This window comes from Centruroides vittatus, unplaced genomic scaffold (genome assembly GCF_030686945.1).
Source record: "Centruroides vittatus isolate TY-2023 unplaced genomic scaffold, ASM3068694v2 contig_18, whole genome shotgun sequence".
Classification (NCBI taxonomy): domain Eukaryota; kingdom Metazoa; phylum Arthropoda; class Arachnida; order Scorpiones; family Buthidae; genus Centruroides; species Centruroides vittatus.
This window is the reverse complement of record NW_027121101.1, coordinates 4,615,952-4,635,020: the sequence shown is the minus strand read 5'-3', so window position 1 is coordinate 4,635,020 and position 19,069 is coordinate 4,615,952. Positions and strand designations below refer to the sequence as shown.

At 30.5% G+C, this 19,069-nt stretch overlaps 1 protein-coding gene across 1 annotated transcript; it reads left to right on the top strand.

Annotated features, from left to right (window-relative positions):
- Window positions 1–12,590: 12,590 nt before the first annotated feature.
- On the top strand, window positions 12,591–15,343 carry H2.0 (Homeodomain protein 2.0). The gene is made up of 4 exons (XM_067263992.1): window positions 12,591–13,353; window positions 13,426–13,575; window positions 14,692–14,876; window positions 14,981–15,343. The coding sequence occupies exons 1-4, from the start codon at window positions 13,110–13,112 to the stop codon at window positions 15,089–15,091; spliced, it is 690 nt and encodes a 229-aa protein (XP_067120093.1). The 5' UTR covers window positions 12,591–13,109; the 3' UTR covers window positions 15,092–15,343.
- Window positions 15,344–19,069: the final 3,726 nt, after the last annotated feature.

The following is a 19,069-nucleotide window of genomic DNA, read 5'->3' as shown; positions in this document are numbered from 1 at the left end:
TGGTTTTTTCAGATGTGAACAGTTGAAAGTCGAATGCCAGCATCTGTTAGGAATGAAGATTGGTAACCCAGTTAAAGGGTCAAAAATATTACCATTCCTTGTATTTCATCCAGTGTTAAAGGTGCATTGATTAATTCAGCAGAATAATTACATTGGCTAGTTCATCCTTGTTGGTTTTTAATTACGAGTATATGGACTTTATTACATATGATGATAATTTTTAAATAAGCAATTTTTAAAATAATCTTGTTTATTCTATATTTACTTCAGCCGTCCATTGCTACAATCAGACATTATAATTATTATTTTTCTTACTACTTTTACTTGTAACTGAAATATACAAACAAATATAAATTTTTAGGTGATATTTGCAAAGTAAAAATTTTATACTTTCGATAATATGCCAGAAATTGTATATCAAATTTCCATAGATGCTAATCTACTAATATTAGATATTAGAATTAATAAGTTAAATTTTTCAGTTGTTTTGGATCAGTTTATGTTGATAGAGAAAATTTTATACTCGATCTGACTCGAAGTATCATGCAAATTGATTGAAATATTGTAAAATCTCTGCAAAATTATATGTAAAAGAGGTAATAAATGGTTATAAACCTTGAAATAAATCATTCTGTATAAATAATTTTTCTTCCAGTGTGAATACATTGATATGAAAAACTTTTATGAATTGTAAAATATTGTGAAAGGAAAATATACGTTGTAAACAGCTTTTTAAAATTTTTGTATAATAAATTATTATTGTTAACTTTAAAACTGAATCTGTTCATTTAATTTTTACACGCTTTATTAAATTTAAAGAATATCAACTTGGCAGCTTGGATTTTTCAACACAAAACTACTTTGTAGAATTCTTAAAGGTACTGTATTTCAAGAACAAATAAATCTTCACGATATTGTAATAAGTATCTGGGACAACAAATTATAGAGAAGTGCAGCAAAAACAGCAGATTTCCATTGAATTAAAATTAAAGAAAATGATGTTTTCTAAATATTTTGCATACATTCAATAATCTCAATATTTCACGATCTTGAACACTGGAGTTTCTCCAGTTACGAATTTTCGAAATATGAACTTTTCTATTAAAAAAAAAAAGATGGCAAATTTAACTTATCAATTTTCTAAACTTTCTATTTGTAGCATAATAAATACGAACTACAATATATGTACTACGTCGCTGATTTATATTGTGCATTCATGTATTTCTTACAAACCAAGATCACAACGTTTACAATACATGGGTTATATTTCAATCAGTTGAATTTCGGTGCACGTAAATGCGCATCTAAAATAACATAAGCTATAAACAACGCGCAATTATTTGGTGTGACAACGTTACAATGTCGGGCTGCAATTTTTAATTTAAAATATATGCTTTCCACTTCAAATTAGTAGTGTCTTGCCCCTGTACATCATACTTTTCCTTTAACAATAGAGTCGTGCCGGTCATCTAACTTCTTTCGAGGGAAAATTTTTGAATTGAAATAACGTGAATGACGTGATGGTGCAAAACGAATACAGTTAATTGGGTGCCTCCTGTCCCTAATCTTTCCATATCTGGTCTCTGCTTTCATCTATCTAACTCCGTTCTCGAAATTAAGGAAATTTATAGGTTACGATTTTTTCAAATTTCAGCCCAATATATACTAGCACCGTCTAATAGCCTACAATAAGAATTCCATTGGAACACGTCTAAGATAACATTAAACTTAGTTTAATTGTCTCTTCATCCGTTGTTTCTTTATTCTTGTTAATCGTTCTGCCAATTTCAGCCTCTCGAAAACGGAAAATATCCAGCTGCTAATATTGGAAATACACGAATATGAGTTTCTGCTTATACTATTTTCTGTGTTTATTTTTATGCACATATAATATTACGTTAAGGAGTAAAAATCACAGAAAAATCATTCTATCCTTCACGATTTTTGTCGTCCATTAAATAAACAGCGCTATCTGCAACTGGGACATTAAGTTATCGCCATTTTCTTTTTCTGAATTCGGGATGAGATCGAAAACCGAAACGTCTGGCAACTCTATTCTCAACTTATGACAAACATAATTTTCATTAATTTATTCTTTTTGAATGCCAGTTTTGGAATTACTTGTAAACTAAATGTATCTAATACAATTTGATGCCAATAATTAGGCCTTTATCTCCCACACTCGAGTTAGGAACACAATTGGAATCAGATTTATTGTAACTCGAAATTATTCGTTACTACTGACACATTGTTACATCACGTTTGATATAAATCATTAGAGGAAGTATGACGCCATGCAGCAACGGAAATAATGTCAATAAGAGCTTAATAAAAGTTGTTTTAGCATGCATTGTTAACGTAAGTGTTATGTTTTTATGCAAAGATTATCTCCAATACGTTTAAGTACGTATAGTACAGTACATAAGTAGTATGGCCACCACTTACAGCCGTACAACGATGACGTTTGATTTTAACTTTAAAAGGGTCGGAAGGGCCTATACTAGTGTTATATGTTTTTAAAAGAATTTAACTGTGTATTTTTTGTATTATTATCCACAAAAATAAAAAACCAAAATCAATTGTATTTCGGAGGAAACATACAGTATCTCGAGCCCCAGTATCTCATGCATCACTGATCAGTCAGAGAGATCCAGATCCCTGATTACTCAGTAGATCAAAACAATTTCACTTAAAACATTAAATTATTATGTTTGTTAAAAATCATTAGAGGAGCGATAAGAATTTTTTGATCGTTTCTATATCAAAACACGAGAATTATTCTGCGTTTTGTAGATACTGCAAGCTCTAAAGATAATTTTTCTTGACGTTTTCCTATGATATATTTATTGTAGCAGTTAGACAAAGATTAAGCAATTATCGTTAATCGTTACTTTACTAGATACAATTCATGGTCTTTGAAATCTTTATAATCCAGAAATGACAATATGAACATGGAGTTTGTCTGCTTTTTTCTTTTTCTCTTTTCGTTTCCATAATTTATTTAAACAATACCTTTTAATATTAAGTCTACTAATGTTTGCTCAGACAGTTGATTTAAAGATTATTCTTAATGTCTTATGTATTAAAATATTATACATTAACACTTTTATTTGAATAAAAGCATGATTAATAAGTCTTATTTGTTCAAAAGATTAAGAAATAATAGTGTTTCACTTGTAGTTTCAGTAATTATAAGTTTTAATAATTATTAAATAAATCGAAAGAAAAAAATAAACCACTTATTCAAATAGAAAATACGTTATCATGTTTATAATACAATCCACGATAACACATAGAAAGTCGATTTTCATAGTTAATTTTTAACTGTAACTCTTAAATGATCACTACTAATATTAAAAATCCAGCAACCAGTTGCTTAACTTTCCCGGCGACATATTTAAAACTGCCTCATCTGTTATGATATTTTATTAGAAAAACTTTTTATATAATTAATTATTATAAAATGGGAAAAAAAGGTTAATTTTGAGGGTAGGGATGAGTTTTATAAAAAGAAAAAAAAATGCTAATAACGTGTAAAATCTTTATTAGGTCCGACTCTATTCGAGACACAACACAACCCCCACCACCTCGACCTTTAACCACCAAAATTTACTGCATTAAGTGCGCTTTTAGCCCCAAATACAAAGTAAAACAAAATAGCTTATCAAAACACGGCTAAATGAGAAGGGCTTATCATATCAGGATTTAACACCAAAATTTAATAACATCAATCTCCCTCACTGCAAAATTTCAGAAATTTTCGACAAAAAGCACAGGAGTTAAGCTTCAAAGAGGGTGAAAAAAATCGTGTCCCCCTACACACAACATCCGTACATACAGAAAAAATCTCCGAATATTTTTGTGTTTCTCGACGTTTCAAGGTCCAACGAGTCTAAATTGTAAAAATCTTGAGGAGTTCATTTTTTGACCGATCGCAATAAAGTCCCGGTTCTGTTATTATATTACAAGATCTATATTACAATTACTTTCTTCGCAATGTGGGGTCCGTGGAGATTGGTGGTATTTTAACCTCGTGTTCTTTAAGTCTATCTGCTAATGCTCTTTTAGTCTCACCTACTGTATATAATGTACTGTACTTTATTTATACAAGTACAGCTCAACTTGTAAACTACTCCTGCCATATTTAAACAATTTGTTTTTGTTGAATCACTAGATTTTAAATTAGCATTAATTTTGTATTTTTTAACTTCGGGGCTAAAACAATGTCACGTTTAATGAAGTATTTTTAAAATATTTTTCATTTACGTAAGGAAAAGAAACATTAGTATTAGTTTTAACGTTATACTTATTTAATGGACACTGGAGCCGCGAGGTTCGTTTGTATACTTGTTGTAAATTTAAATCTTAATTTCCTTTTGTTAATGTATGCATTTTCTTGAAATTGTTTTTTAAAATTTAAAATCTGTAGCGATTGGATAACACCAATCCGAAATGCATTGTTAAATAGGCGGAATAAAGTGAATGGTGGAACAGAGATCAAGATTAAAACAAATCTTGATCTCTGTTTATTGCTGATAATTAAGAAAGACGTGATAAAGATCACTAGTCTCAGTATTAGAAGAATAAGAATTTAGTTTAAATTATTGCAAAATTATTAGAATGTTTCGCTTGTTTACGAAAGAAACAATTAAGACAACCAAGCATACACAGTAGTTTGTAGTTAAACTCGAGACTAAGCCTGAGTTAATCCTTAGATGAAGATGTATCTTTACTGTTTTTAGATACATACCAACATGACATCAACAAATGCCTAAAGCACGTGTTAATGCAGTTCAGTTGTCACTTCAGGCGTAAACATCGAAGTGAAAGATTTATCTTATTATCTATCTGATGCAAGAGCTGCTGATGAGCAGTTTTTGTATTTGGCGATGACAAGATTTTTATTGATTGACATTCGTACAATTTGAATTAAATTGCTAATGATCTTATTAACAATCGTGCGATTTAAAATAAATCAGATTTAATATTCGAAAAATCCAGCAACGAGTTGCGTAACTTTCCTAGCAAAATATTTTTAAAAAGTGCGTGGTGCCATCTGTTATATTTTATTTTTAAATATTTTTATATTATTAATTATTATAAAATGTCACAAAGCTTAATTTCGAGGATAAAGAGGAGTTTTATTTTTTTTTTTAAATTGTAAAAAATGCTAATAACGAGTAAAATCATTGACTCCGACCCCACTCGAAATATGACACGTGACCCCCTCTATCTCCCTACCCCTTGACCCTTAATCATCAAAATTTAATAGCATCAATCTTTCTTATACACAAACATCCCTGCAAAATTTCAGAAATTTTCAACAAAGGACACAGGAGTTATCAAGCTTCAAAGTGGATGAACTAAATGTGCCCCCATACACACACTAACATCCATAATATAGAAACATATCCTGAATTTTTTGCATTTCTCGACGTTTCAAGGTCCTCGAGTTCAAAAATAAAAAAATCTTGAGGGATCATTTTGTGATCGATCGCTGTACTTATTTATATAACAGAATCGGGAAAGTAATATTATTTTCAATAAACTTAAAGTACGAACTAATAATTAAAACAAATATAAAAAGATATTTCGATTTAGCATAAATTTTCTTTTATTACGAACTTATCATACAGGAACTTTTCAGGAAAATGGTAAAGGAGACTTTATTGTTTACAGAATATGCATTTCAGGTGTTACTGTCAGTTTTGATTTATAAATACCTGGTAGATTTGAAAATTTTTGTTGTAGCTTTTGTAAAATATGGAATTAACATACTCAATAATATATTAAAAATATGTTGTTTCTTCTATATATTACTATCGCTTTACTACAAAGCATCCAACTTTTAAGGGGAACTTCTCCTTCAGAGTTGGATGCTTGTAGTGAAGTTACAAGATTTCATGGAGTAGTTGAAATTTTGTACCTTTTGACTGACAATTTGATATAAAATAACTGAATTAATTCGTCTTCATTTTAACTCTTGTTCTCTTGTAATATTTTAATTATTATTTAAAAGCTACTAAAATATTGTTCGTATTATGGTAATATTGATTACAGTCGATATACTTTTTTAAACAATGGTCGTGTGTTCAATGGCCGGCCGTAATTAAATCTGTGATGCTTCTCGCATAGTATGATACTGTCTTTCAAGGTTGCCAAATTTGTAACATGTCTTCGATAAACCACACTTTTTAAAGTGCATCCACAAAACTGAGTTTTCGTTGCTTGCAACGCCAAAAATGCCATAGTGGCGAGGTTGAGCACTTTTATTTTTTACGGAAATGCATTTCAGGTGTTACTGCATGTCCTGAATGTCACCATATCAGATTTGGTTGTATTTAAACTGTTAAAAATCTCTTTAGACAGCGTTGAATACGGATGTATGTTGAGTACACACCGTGAGAAAAGTTATTTGTACGCATACTAATTGTATCGAAAATAAGTAAATGTTCTATAAGGAAACTTGTGTTTATAAAGCTGTGTTCAGACAGGCGCTTACCTTATGTCAAGGTCGCGTCTATCCGTTCCATTACGTTATGTGCAAGTGTTCATACGACCATATTAACTTTTACGGTTAGCCAATCAAGTATGACTATAAAATTAGGTATCTTTCTCCTCCTGTTTTTTCCTCCTGTCGTTCTGTATGCTCATGGGACAATTTTGATTGGCTGAGCGTAAGATTTCTTCCGTCAAAATAGATTTGGGATCGATTCCAACGTAAGGACGTTCTTGCCCCTGAAATGGCTTCCTGGCATATACTAACGTCACGTTATGCCGTTTACGTGTTACGTTATGGTTACGCGTGCCCGTCTGAACACAGCTTAACGATATATTTTTAGGAAAATAGACACGCATTGCTAGATAACTTCTGTATGTTTCATATGTTCTTTGGAAGTAGTCTGCAGACCTCCATGATATGTTGTCCCTAGTTTGGGAAAGCTGACTTACCACATAACTGAGAATTAGATCCGTATACTGCATATATTACGAAATATTGTAATTAGGGCCGGATTTACATAAGGACATTTGGGGCCGGTGCCCAGGGCCCCCACAAAATAGGGGCCCCCGCAAAACTATGTTTAAACATAATTTTTTTTTTTTCTATTACTGCGACAGCCTAGTGTGGCCTAATCATGAGGGCCACAGGCAAAGCAAACCAAACCCGGGAAAAACCTATGAAACATCGGAAAATTTCAGGAAAAAATTTTACATAGGTATTTTTCGATTAAATTAAAATAATTAGTTTTACACAATAATATATATGTAAGTTTACAATAACCTTATTTTTAAATGAAATTTACAACTTCCTAGTTGAAATGTAGTTGAAAGTACAGTATTTTGTGTAAATTTTCTAAATCATCAAATTTGCCTACTCTTAAAGGGGGCCCCCACCGGAATTTGTGCCCAGGGCCCCTGGATTGGTAAATCCGGCCCTGATTGTAATGGGATTTTCTGTTATTACATACATATTTAATCAGTACATTTAAATCTATAAATAACGTTGACATTTTACTGAGTAATAATTTGTTAGGACCCTTTGAAAACAGGGAGCCAGAGTTGGAGCTAGTCGTAGCTCCCATTCTTTGCTAAAGCTGCTCATATTCTTTAAAAATGTTTGACTCCAGTTCCAGATCTGTTTTTTTTTTCATCTTTTTGGGCTCAAGTATTAATTTCTTCAGCTATTCACTAGAATGTCTTGAGCTTCTCACTTTGCAAATATTTTAAAAAATTTGCAATTTAACCAAAAATTCTCTGACAACTTTTAGTTCTGACCAAGGATATATTTATAACATAGACTGTTTATTTTTTTCAGAATTAAACAAAATTCATTTATAATAACTGTGATAAATAATAATATGTTATACCATAATATATACACCTACAATGTTTTAGTAGCTTTTAAAATAGTTTTATAATTTATACATTTAATCATTAATTTTTTCAAATACTTAAAAGAGTTAAAATGTGAAATTATTTCAGTAACTAATGAAAAGAAAAAGAAAACCATGGATTAATAAGAAAAATGTAGAATATATTGGAGAAGAAGAGCCAACAATAGTTGAATTTATTTGTTTTATTTTACGTGACCCATTGCAGTGAAAAATGCCATTTTAAGTGAAAGTTTTGTTTCATTTTTGTGTTTCAGTATTTTTTGAGGATTGCCTTTTTATTACATTTATTTTTATTAAAAAGTTTGTTAGTTTGAATATATAATTTCTTCAAGGTAATATATCCATTTCTGTATTTTTATATTGTGATTAAAAATTATACTGTAATTTTAAAAACAGCAATTATGTCTGTATGAATAAATGTGAAATTTGCAGACATTTGTATTTTCTAGATTGTTTTTAGTTTCTAAAATTTTTATGAAGTAATTAATTATACATTAAAAATTATTAAAACTAAAATTCTTTTTGTCAAGTTGAGAATTAAGACTAAACATAAATATCACTATCGAAAACTAATTGCCATACAAGGATGTTTGGATTAGAAATTTAAATTTGTTTTCAAGTTATATTTGTTTTATATAAAGAAAAGTCAAAAAGAAACTGAAACCAAGTTCAAGACATCTATATCAGAGTATATTGTTCCAAGGCAAAATTTATTTTGTTTTTGTTTATAAATGCTCTATTGGGACTGCTCAGAGTGGTTTCATTGTTACTCAATATTCTATTGTTCAGTAAAAAGTGGAACTGTATACCCGAAACAACTAATTTGGTATGATTTTTTCAAGAAATTTCCTTTATTCTATTTAATGCACAGTACTATATATTTTATTTACATTAATTTGTTATAAATACAGTTCAATTGCAAAGTCCTTCCTCAATAGGCCATGCTGGTGTGGCTCTGCTGAGTGGGGATATCTTAACTTACTTTAATTCTTTAGACACAGTCTGCCTGTGACATCATTACTTCAGCCATTTTATTCTAACTTCAAAACATTTTCAACCCTTTGTAATATCATTCCTAGTGTTTCTATTTAGAATTAAATTGTTTTAGAAATCTATTCTACATGAACAATTGAGGATGACCTTAAAAAGGTTAAAAATATTTTAAATAAAATTTATATTATATATATTTTATTTAAAATTGAAGAAAGTTAAAAATTAATATTTTTCTTATTATATAAATAAGAAAAATATTCACTAATAAGTAAATTAAAAATAGATATAGATTGCTTGTTGTTTTAAATATAAAATGAAATGCATTATTAATTCATTCATTACATGAATATTCTGTTATAGTTTGACAATTTCACTTTATGGAAATATCTTTGAACCAATTGAAAAATGTATTTTAAATTTTTTTGCAAATTAGTGTACTTTTATATTTAAAAGCAATTTTAATCATTTGTTTTCATACAAAATTATTAATCTATTATTAATAATTTTCATGTTACAGGTTAATTGTTTTACAAATTATTTATATAAAGACTTGTATAACACTAATATTTGTTAATTAAAAACATCACTAGTTAATAGACATTACATATACAACGCAGACTAATTTGAGTTTGTATTTTATTAAAAATAATTTAAAATGAATAATACATAGACATAGTATATATTTATTTATAGTTGTATATACATTATTTATTTATTTAAAAATGTAGTATATATTATTTATAATTGTGTATCTAAAGCATATTGCTTGCAACATTATATTTATTGAAATTATAATCAAAGAAAATTGATATATTTTTATCTAAAGTGAAATATATCAATAAAATATCATTGATATAAAATTATTGTAAAATTGCTGCTAAATTTTATTTCAAAATGTATCAGCTTGAAGTGAAATGTAGCAACAGTTATGATTTATTTATTTTATATCAACATTGCCAAACACTACTTCAAAATAATAATTATTTTATTACATTACTAATTAAAATGTTATAATTTAATGACCATTTCTATTTACTATCTTTATATTAACATGTGCAATGATAGTTTTTGCTTTTAATTTTTTTTATTTTTTTTCCTTCATCAAGTATTAATTTCTTCAAAAATGAATTATGTGAATATTTATGACAGTAAAAATATATATTCTCATTGACCAAAAGTTACACATTTAGATAGAATTGCCTGATTACTGCAAAACTTGGCATAGAGCTACCAGATAATGCCACCAGAGTCTCTTAAAATCACTACTCCAGCATCTTATAAAAAGGCTTGCAGATTAATGTGTTTAAAGTTTTCAGTATATCTGTTGCTTGGAGGTATTTGAATGCCAGACATATCTGTATGACGCAGTCAAAGATACTGAAGTACATCGTACTGAAGGTTTCTTTAAATTACCCTGTTGTTCCATAGGAAATGTTGATGGAGTTTGAGATAGGCTGCATCATTGGGCTGAGAGAAACATTTCACTGAATTGACAACCATCTGGGTCATTCTGATCTGACTATGAGCATGTGTTGGGGCAGTGGATATGTGAGGGCACACATACATCGTGGGCAGGCTGTGCATGCCCAAGACAGACCACCATAAGAGGTGATCATCTGATTGTGAGACAAATACAAATAGCTGCAACAGCATCTTCATCCACCATCCAGAGACACTACAAAACCCTGTTCTTATATCATTGACAGGCAACTAGCAGAGGCATATTTGCATGCATGGCATCTTCTGTGTGTCCTTCCATTAGCACTCCAATATCATTGGTTTTGTATGCAGTGGTGTTGTGACAAAGAGGCAAGGACTGCTATGGACTGGCAGTATATTGTCTTTAGTGACAAATTCCAGTTCTGTTTGGGAACGGACAACCACTGTGTTAGTGTGTGGAAGACCACTGGTGAGCACTTCAATCTTGCTTTTACTGTTGAACAACACGTGTGTTCAATTGCTGAAATGCTGGCCTGGGAAACCATCTCATATGAAAATCAATCACTCCTAATAGTGGTATGAGGAATATAGACAGCACAATGGTATGTTTAGGAAATCCTGCACTCTTGTGTTACTTTTTATGGCAGGGCTACAAACAACCATTCTCCAGCAAGATAATGCTCAGCTGTACACAATTAGATTTTTCCAAGAATGTCTCCATCATGTTGTCATACTTTCTCATTGCCCATTGAACATTTGTGGGATCAGATGGGATGACAGTTTCAGCCATCTAAGAGTGTAAGGGATCTGGAGCAGTAGTTGCAATATCTGTGAGTGAATTTGTCGTGGAATAGCATACAGTGTCTGTATGCCTTCATGCTCTAACACATCATTACATGTATCCAGGCAAGAGGAAATCGTACATCGTACTGAAGGTTTCTTTAAATTACCCTGTTGTTCCATAGGAAATTGTACTTTGCTATGATACTGTGATCACTTATCATCATCGTTATTACGTTCGCACTAATTAAGTTTCATTCGATTCCAACACTGACTCCTTGGCAGGGATAGCCGAGGCAATTAAGGTGTGCAGCTACTGATTCGCTGGTCATCCAGAGCAGGATGACCAGCGAATGTATCTAGACGGGTCGAAAAGTCCCAGGAATTTTCATGGTGTTTTGGGCCCTGTCCCGCACCATTTGGGACTGGCCGAATCCACGATTAAATTGATAAAACGGCCCTCTTAGTGCCTACAGGGCGGAAAGAGTCAAAGAAGAAAGCCTACCTTGGTGCATAACCTTTTTTTTTCTTTTTTTGTTAGTTTTGTCAACAGTGTATTTGAAATATCTTATCGAAGGATCAGAAAAGCTAATACAAAGTTTAAAATTATGAAAAAAATTATCATTAAATTAATGGTCCGCAAATGATTAAAAATGATTAAATATAGGCTATCACTTCTAATCGCCATTTTTTAAAGGCAGTGACAGAATATAAGCAATCTATTCTTAGTAAATCATATAGAAAACGGCTATTTATAACTGGTAAGAGCGTCATTATAACTTTATTGTGGTTTGAATTAACGTTATATTTAGATACAAGCATTCGAAGCATGCATTATTCGACCAATGCTCGTCGTGCTTACTGTTATATATGCATTTCATAAGCTACATTGGTATCCTACTTAGTAGATAATAATAACCATTAAGCACTGACTATCACATTAAAATCCAAATTAGGATTCGAGCACTTGGCTATTAAATTATGAATTTAATGCCGATATTAAAATTCTATAGAGTTTTAGTAGGAAACGATACTGTCAATCAGCAATTTGAAATACGACAACGGCCCGAATTGATAATGTCGTAGGACTCTTGTTATCCGACATCACACAAATGTCACGTATCTGCTAAGTGATATCCACCTCCACAACTTTCGTCATTCAGCCAATAATGCGAGATGGGAGCAATTACTTCAGCATTTAATTAATTATTTTTAGTTCGCATTTACTTAAGAATCTCTTCTGGTCGGTAAAAAATCACTTTAAACTGGTATTACAGGACGATAAAATTACAACATCGTTAACTTGCATGTCACAGAATATGTAAAGGAGAAGAATAAATATCAAGAAGTAATTCGGCTAGAATGACTCAAGACGCTTAACATTACAGAATGCCGACATCATTAAGAAGTTGATACAAGGAAAAAGACGTTAAGTTGTATACAGTGTACGGCAATAGTTGCTTATATTGTGGACTTAGGAGGCGACAGCTGTACTTGACTTGGCTAGACATCCAATAGGTCCTTATCGCCACACAAGCCTTTAATGTAATCATTATAATAGATTATTTGTTAGGAATGTATAGAGCGCATTTAGGTTTAGTCGTCCAAATGTCGCCAAGAAATCTAATAAATGACTGTTTACTTTTCGACCGGTAATTTGAACACTCGTTTCGCTATTCGAATCTTTTATTGATCGCGCGTTATACTTCAGAAGACCACGTCTTCTCTTCCAAATCCTATTTAGACTAATTAAAAATATCTCTACTTGGTTAAATTGCAAATTCGAAAAGCTTTTTATTCATCTATAAATCACTATTAGCGTTAAACGAAAAGCATCTCGTCCCTCTTAGCTGTTAATGTTTGCTTATCATCCGTTGCCACCGTCAACGAATACATCAACAAACTTTGCCTGGTGTGACGTAAAGCGCATGCGTTCTCTACCTACTATCGGAGCGAGAGCCAAAAGCACGTGTTAGTATTAAGTCGGAGTAATTTCCCATCATGGTTTCCGTTCCGCCAACTTCCAGCACTTTTAAAAAATCTTTCACCGTCGCAGAAATCCTTTACGATCGCGATAAGGCCAAAACCAATTCTAACATATATTATTCCGACAGAAGCGTCATTGACTTAGTTCGCCCTAATAACAGAGATGAAGTGAATAATGATCATTTACGACGTTCCTCCAGATTAAAATTCGGCATCGAAAGAATCTTATCCGACGACATTTCACCTGGATTTGATAAAGGTAGGAGTTTTTCTCTTCCTTTCTTTGCCTCTCCTCTATTCGCATACGAATCTCCCCTTTCTTTTTTAACAGGAAAAAACAACATCCAACTCTATCAGACGGAATTTTACTATAATTTGTCCAATTGTTATAATTGCATAGCTAGACCTTACGAGCCTATCAGATCTTATTTTGTATCGTGCACGCCCGATATTATTAATCAATTTACTACTTATACACAAGGTAAGAATTTTACTTTAAGTACTGTATTAACTGTTTTATATTCAAAAAATTCACTGCAAACTTATTCTTACGACTCTAATCTAAAAAGAAACAATATGTGTAGGCCTATATTCAATATTTAAAAATCTCAGTTTTGTTTATATGAATTTTTATGAGCAAATAAAAGTTTAAAATGTGTAAAGTCCATTCTTAAAAGAGAGACGATTAAACGTTGGATCGTGATCCGGATAATTAATTTTTACAAATAAATTCGAAATCTTTTCAGATTTTTAATGGCCCGAATAATCTATTTTATTAACAAATAAGACAGATTATTATTACCACATTGGTAATGTCTACCGAAACGACTAATGAGAAATCAATCTATTTAAATCATATTTTAGTTTAAACATAATTTCTTATTCATCGTAATTAAAAACATTAAATAAATAGAGAAATTAATACTCAATTTAGTAAACATTTGAATTAAAAAATTAATGTAAAAATAACTTTATATTTTAGAATATTTTCTTGTAAACAAGTGTTTGATTTATTCATTTTCGTTTAAAAATTACTAAAAGGATTTTTTTCTTATGAAATTTTACTAAATCTACTTCCAATTCCTGAATTATAAATGTTTTCTTATTTCAAATTACCACGTAGTTTAGATAATAAATATTTTATACGGCCATTATTGCAATAATTGCCTTTATTTTTGTTTAAAATTTTAAGTAAATAATAAAAATTAAATATTTTATCAAATAAATGAGATATGAAATTTCTAATCGTATTTCAATTTAAACTGTGTAAAATGTATTAATGAGATTATAAATAGATGCAATTAAATAAGGAAAAAATAAAGAATAAAAATTATATAGATATACACACAACGGAAAGTTGACCACCCTTACCAGAAACGGTAGGTCTGCGGTGATAAGAGAATGACTCACGGCTTCTGGGCTGTTTTCAGTTGATAGTGAAATGTCCTCAGATGCGAATTGTCTGCAACTGTCCATCCGTGAGAATGACTGACAAATTTTTAATTGAAAATCAATAATTTGTCACATAAGAATGGCATTAAACTTTCGAGATACGCTTAATTCGTTCCTTTTTTTTTTATTTGTTGCATATTTCTAGCGTGCGATGGAGGTACTTCGACCGATGACGGTAATACCACGAATAAGAGGAAGAGATCTTGGTCTCGAGCCGTTTTTTCCAATCTACAAAGAAAAGGTTTAGAAAAACGTTTCATGATACAAAAGTATATCACCAAACCCGATAGACGACAATTAGCCGCTACGTTAGGTTTAACAGATGCTCAGGTGCGTAATTTTATTTCAATTCAACAAATACAAACGTATTAGAATTGAACGTTGAAGATCGGTAAATAGTCTTTTTAGTACTTACAAAAAAGTTTTTTGATTAGGTCAAAGTTTGGTTTCAAAATAGACGAATGAAATGGCGACATTCTAAAGAAGGTCGCGACGACGTCAATAAATTGAAATTGTCTTCCTCGGAAGAAAAAACAGACGAATAATAGAAATTAAGACATCTTTTTAATTATATGTGATCAGAAAAAGAACAATTGTAAATATCGCTAAATGTATCAGATCTGTATTTTTGTATGTGACCGTGTCCATGATTGGTTTTAATACTGAAAAAAAAGGCTTTTACACAGCAAATAACACACGAACTTCATCCGCTATTTACGGTTTCAAATTTTATACTTCATCTAAATTATTTGTATTTTCACAATTATAAGAAAATAAAATTTAATATAAGATTTAAATTTTGCAATTTTTTATTATTATTAATCAGTAAAGCACTATAATACAATACGTAGATACGATGTATTTGTATCCTGATTTATCCCTCCCTCCGCCGATTTTCACCCCTAACAAAAACCTCTTTATTTGTATTATTAATAAATATTATAACAAAATAAATAATTATTTAATATTTGTAGGCTTGTACAAATAGGCTTATTGACATTTTTAATTAAATTGAATGATATGTTTACGGTAAAGTTATAAAAATTAATGCTATTAATAAGGATATTTTAGTTTGTCAATTATATTAAAAAATTAATTTATTAAATTAAATTCTATTATATTTTTTATTCTTTCGAAGAAGAATATTCTCATATATTTAAATCATTGATACAGATTTTATTCTTCGGCATTATTCATTAAAGAGTATAAACTGTTTACAGAAGCCATTGATGCTTTTCATAAATTAATATTTGGAATAAAATTTTAAATATTAAATTAACTGAAATATGAACTTATAATATATATTAGTATTTTAAATTAGAAATTACGAGTGGAGCGATCTATCGAAGAATAAAATGCGTATAAATCTATATTATAAGAACATTTGACATAATTTTAAATAGAAACGTTCCAAATTCGTTATTGAATATCGGCTCGCATACAATTTTATTATAATTTTTTTAAAAAATATGGCGGAGTTAAAACACGCTTTATCTCATTTACTAAAGATTACTTGGTTTTTATTTATTATATCTTTTTTAAACTATAACAAAAATTACGTACGCTGAGATATAATATAAAAACATGCATAACTTCTGCTTAAATTAGCGATTAAGAAAAACGTATGTTTTATTGAAAAAAAATATAAGATTGTGGCATTTTCCTTTGCTTTTTTCTCTCTTCAAAGAGTTTAAAATTCGTTAAAAAACATTAAAATTAAATTCGTTAAAAAAAACATTAAAATTATATAATTTAAGGATGTACACTTTAAAAGCGGGCTTATGATAAATAAATCATAAAAGTATCTTGGTTTGCCGGATACACAGTATACAGTGTGATTATACGTAGCTATTATTAGACTATGATTTGATTTAATTATTTTCCGAAAATATAATAATTCTGATAGGTAAAATAAACACTTCTAATTAAAAACGATTGGACCTTGATTTAGCGTGAATATTTCTCCATAGAATAAAAATAGTTTTACAATTTGTCATAGTAGTTAATTGATATTACAACCGCACTTTGTTGTAACGTATATTTGTATCTAATAAAAGAGATAAATTGTTAAAATGTAAAATGAAAAAATAGATACTTATCTAATTAATAATTTAAATGTTTACTTTGAAGATACTTAGGATGATCGAATACCGCATTTAAAAATAATAATGTAAGTTGGACTACAGTAAAGATTTGTTTAGTTTATCGTTAGTATTTTGTATTTTACTAAGTTTAAAATATTAACACAATCAAAATAATCTTAGTCCAATAATAACTGGTTCTTTTATCAACATAACAAAACTCTTAAGGGAGATAAACGTCTGCCAATAAAAGTATATTTACAACAGTTTTTTTTTTATATTGCCTTTACTGTAGGAGGGTTAGTTTACACCAATCTGTCCAGTTAAACAGGAGATACGTTATGTTTAGGCAGGGGAGATGAGTCAGATCTATGTATCATCGTTGGTGTTCTTACACGCATGCATTTGTCGTCTTTCCAGATGGTTAGCAGTGAACTATGTACCCCTGGCTAATTTATTAAAAAAAGATACGTGCTTTATTTCACGTTGATGGCTCATCATTTCAACTAGAGTTCTTAAGTATGACCGGCTTGAATATGTTTATTTTTCTAGCAATCAAGTGAGGCAGATCTACAATGGTAGCTAGCTTTTAATGTATCACATGTTGGGCGAAACTTTGAAAGGTATGAGACCTGCAGGTGACGGAATTTTACAGCAAATTGTACCAGATGGAAAAATGACTTAGTTTGCCATATTTGTTAAATTTATGAAGTTGCCCCGGTGTCATAAAGCGACAGAAAAAAATAGGAGAAGTTTCGCCTTTCCCGGAATTAAATTTCATTTTTAGCGGAAAAGAGGAGAACTTTAACCATATATTATGGAGATAGTAATTAAAGTGGAAATTTTATTTCTCTTACAAACTTAAAATCGGACCAATGAGTTTATAATTTACAAAGTTAAATTTTAGAGGGCACTTGGCTCGTCAATTTTTAAAAATAAGTTGCTCTGTTCGGTTCGGTTCACCTTATTGAACGTGTCTGTAATTACAGTAATGAAACTGTGAATGTGTTTGGACTAAGTAAATAAATTCCTTATGTCGATAACGAGTGAAGTTGGAATACCAGCACGACTGACACTGTCAATTAACCATTGTACTACAAATATTTAGATGTGGAGTACGGCTGGCAAATGTTAAGGCAATAAACAGGTGCCTGGATGGGATGAGCGCTAAACGATACATCCCAGCTTGAAATTCTCTCAACGACAATTCCAAGTGGTGCCATGTTTGAATTTTACATTGGTTCATTGATTGCTTAAGACGTTATAAATATTAAGGCACGAGTTAGGATATTTTTATATCGTTTACTTATAACTTGTTTTAAGTTTAAAAGTCACAAACTGTTTATTTTTTATCGTTTTTATTTTTAATACTCGAAACATTCAATTTGTCATCGACCGACCGACGATGACTTTTTATCGAGTGGAGATATGAATGGCGCGTGCCAACTATTGATAATATACGCAGAGTTTGTTCCAAGGAGCAGTTGGAGGGGGCCGAATTGTCTCTGCCATTACTTGATGACATATAAATGCCATATTACTCGTTACGAGCAGGATAAAAACTCTTAAATACTGACCTATTGCCATTTATCATTCGTTACCAACAGATTTTAGGTCAAAAACCTCAGATTTGTTTATCGGTCGTTAATGAAAGAAAACGAAACTTATCTGCAAAAAGAGGGAAAAAACCAAACTGATAAGAACTGGGGTACCTGTTATATAATCAAGCTAAGCAATTAGTTTAATGTTATTTTTCCCTATAACGATTAGATTAATTGCCAAAGAAATGTTTAAAATTTCCTTATCTCTTGTAAATAACCTTAAATATTAATATTAAATAGTTCATTATAAGAATATCATTCGTCAGATAAGACTTTTTTTAAAATGTTCGCTGTAATTAAAACATCATTTGATCCCGATGGATCTAGATCACTTTTAAAATAATTTCTTTTTTAAAATGCGTCTCAGTGCCGTGAATAATCTATTGGTCTTACTTACGAAATCGGCGACATTCATCTATACATAGAATCAATCAATTGTAAAACTATTTACAATATCTTTTACATTCTTCAAAAGTACAAATGTTACGTTTAAGAACTCAACTTCGTTTATTATTTAAATTATTACCAGGCTGGTGGAGGGACCCCCGAGGTAGAGCGGCTCCCCCTTTGGCCCTTTTTATTATTTAAACAAATGAAATACGCAGAGAATGTTTCTTTATTATTGATAACAAAAAGTAATCTTAAAGATTTAGTCTTTTAAAGTAAAAATAACACTAATTTATATGGAGGAACCACTACGAGTCTCTCGGGGCGTAATCCCCAGCTCCTCCCTCTCGACGGCCCTGTGTGTGGGAATTTTAAAAGGGCGATGTTTAAAAACACATTATTTCTTATAATAAAGATAATATATAGAGTAACAATGTAGTGCCTAAACTATGGT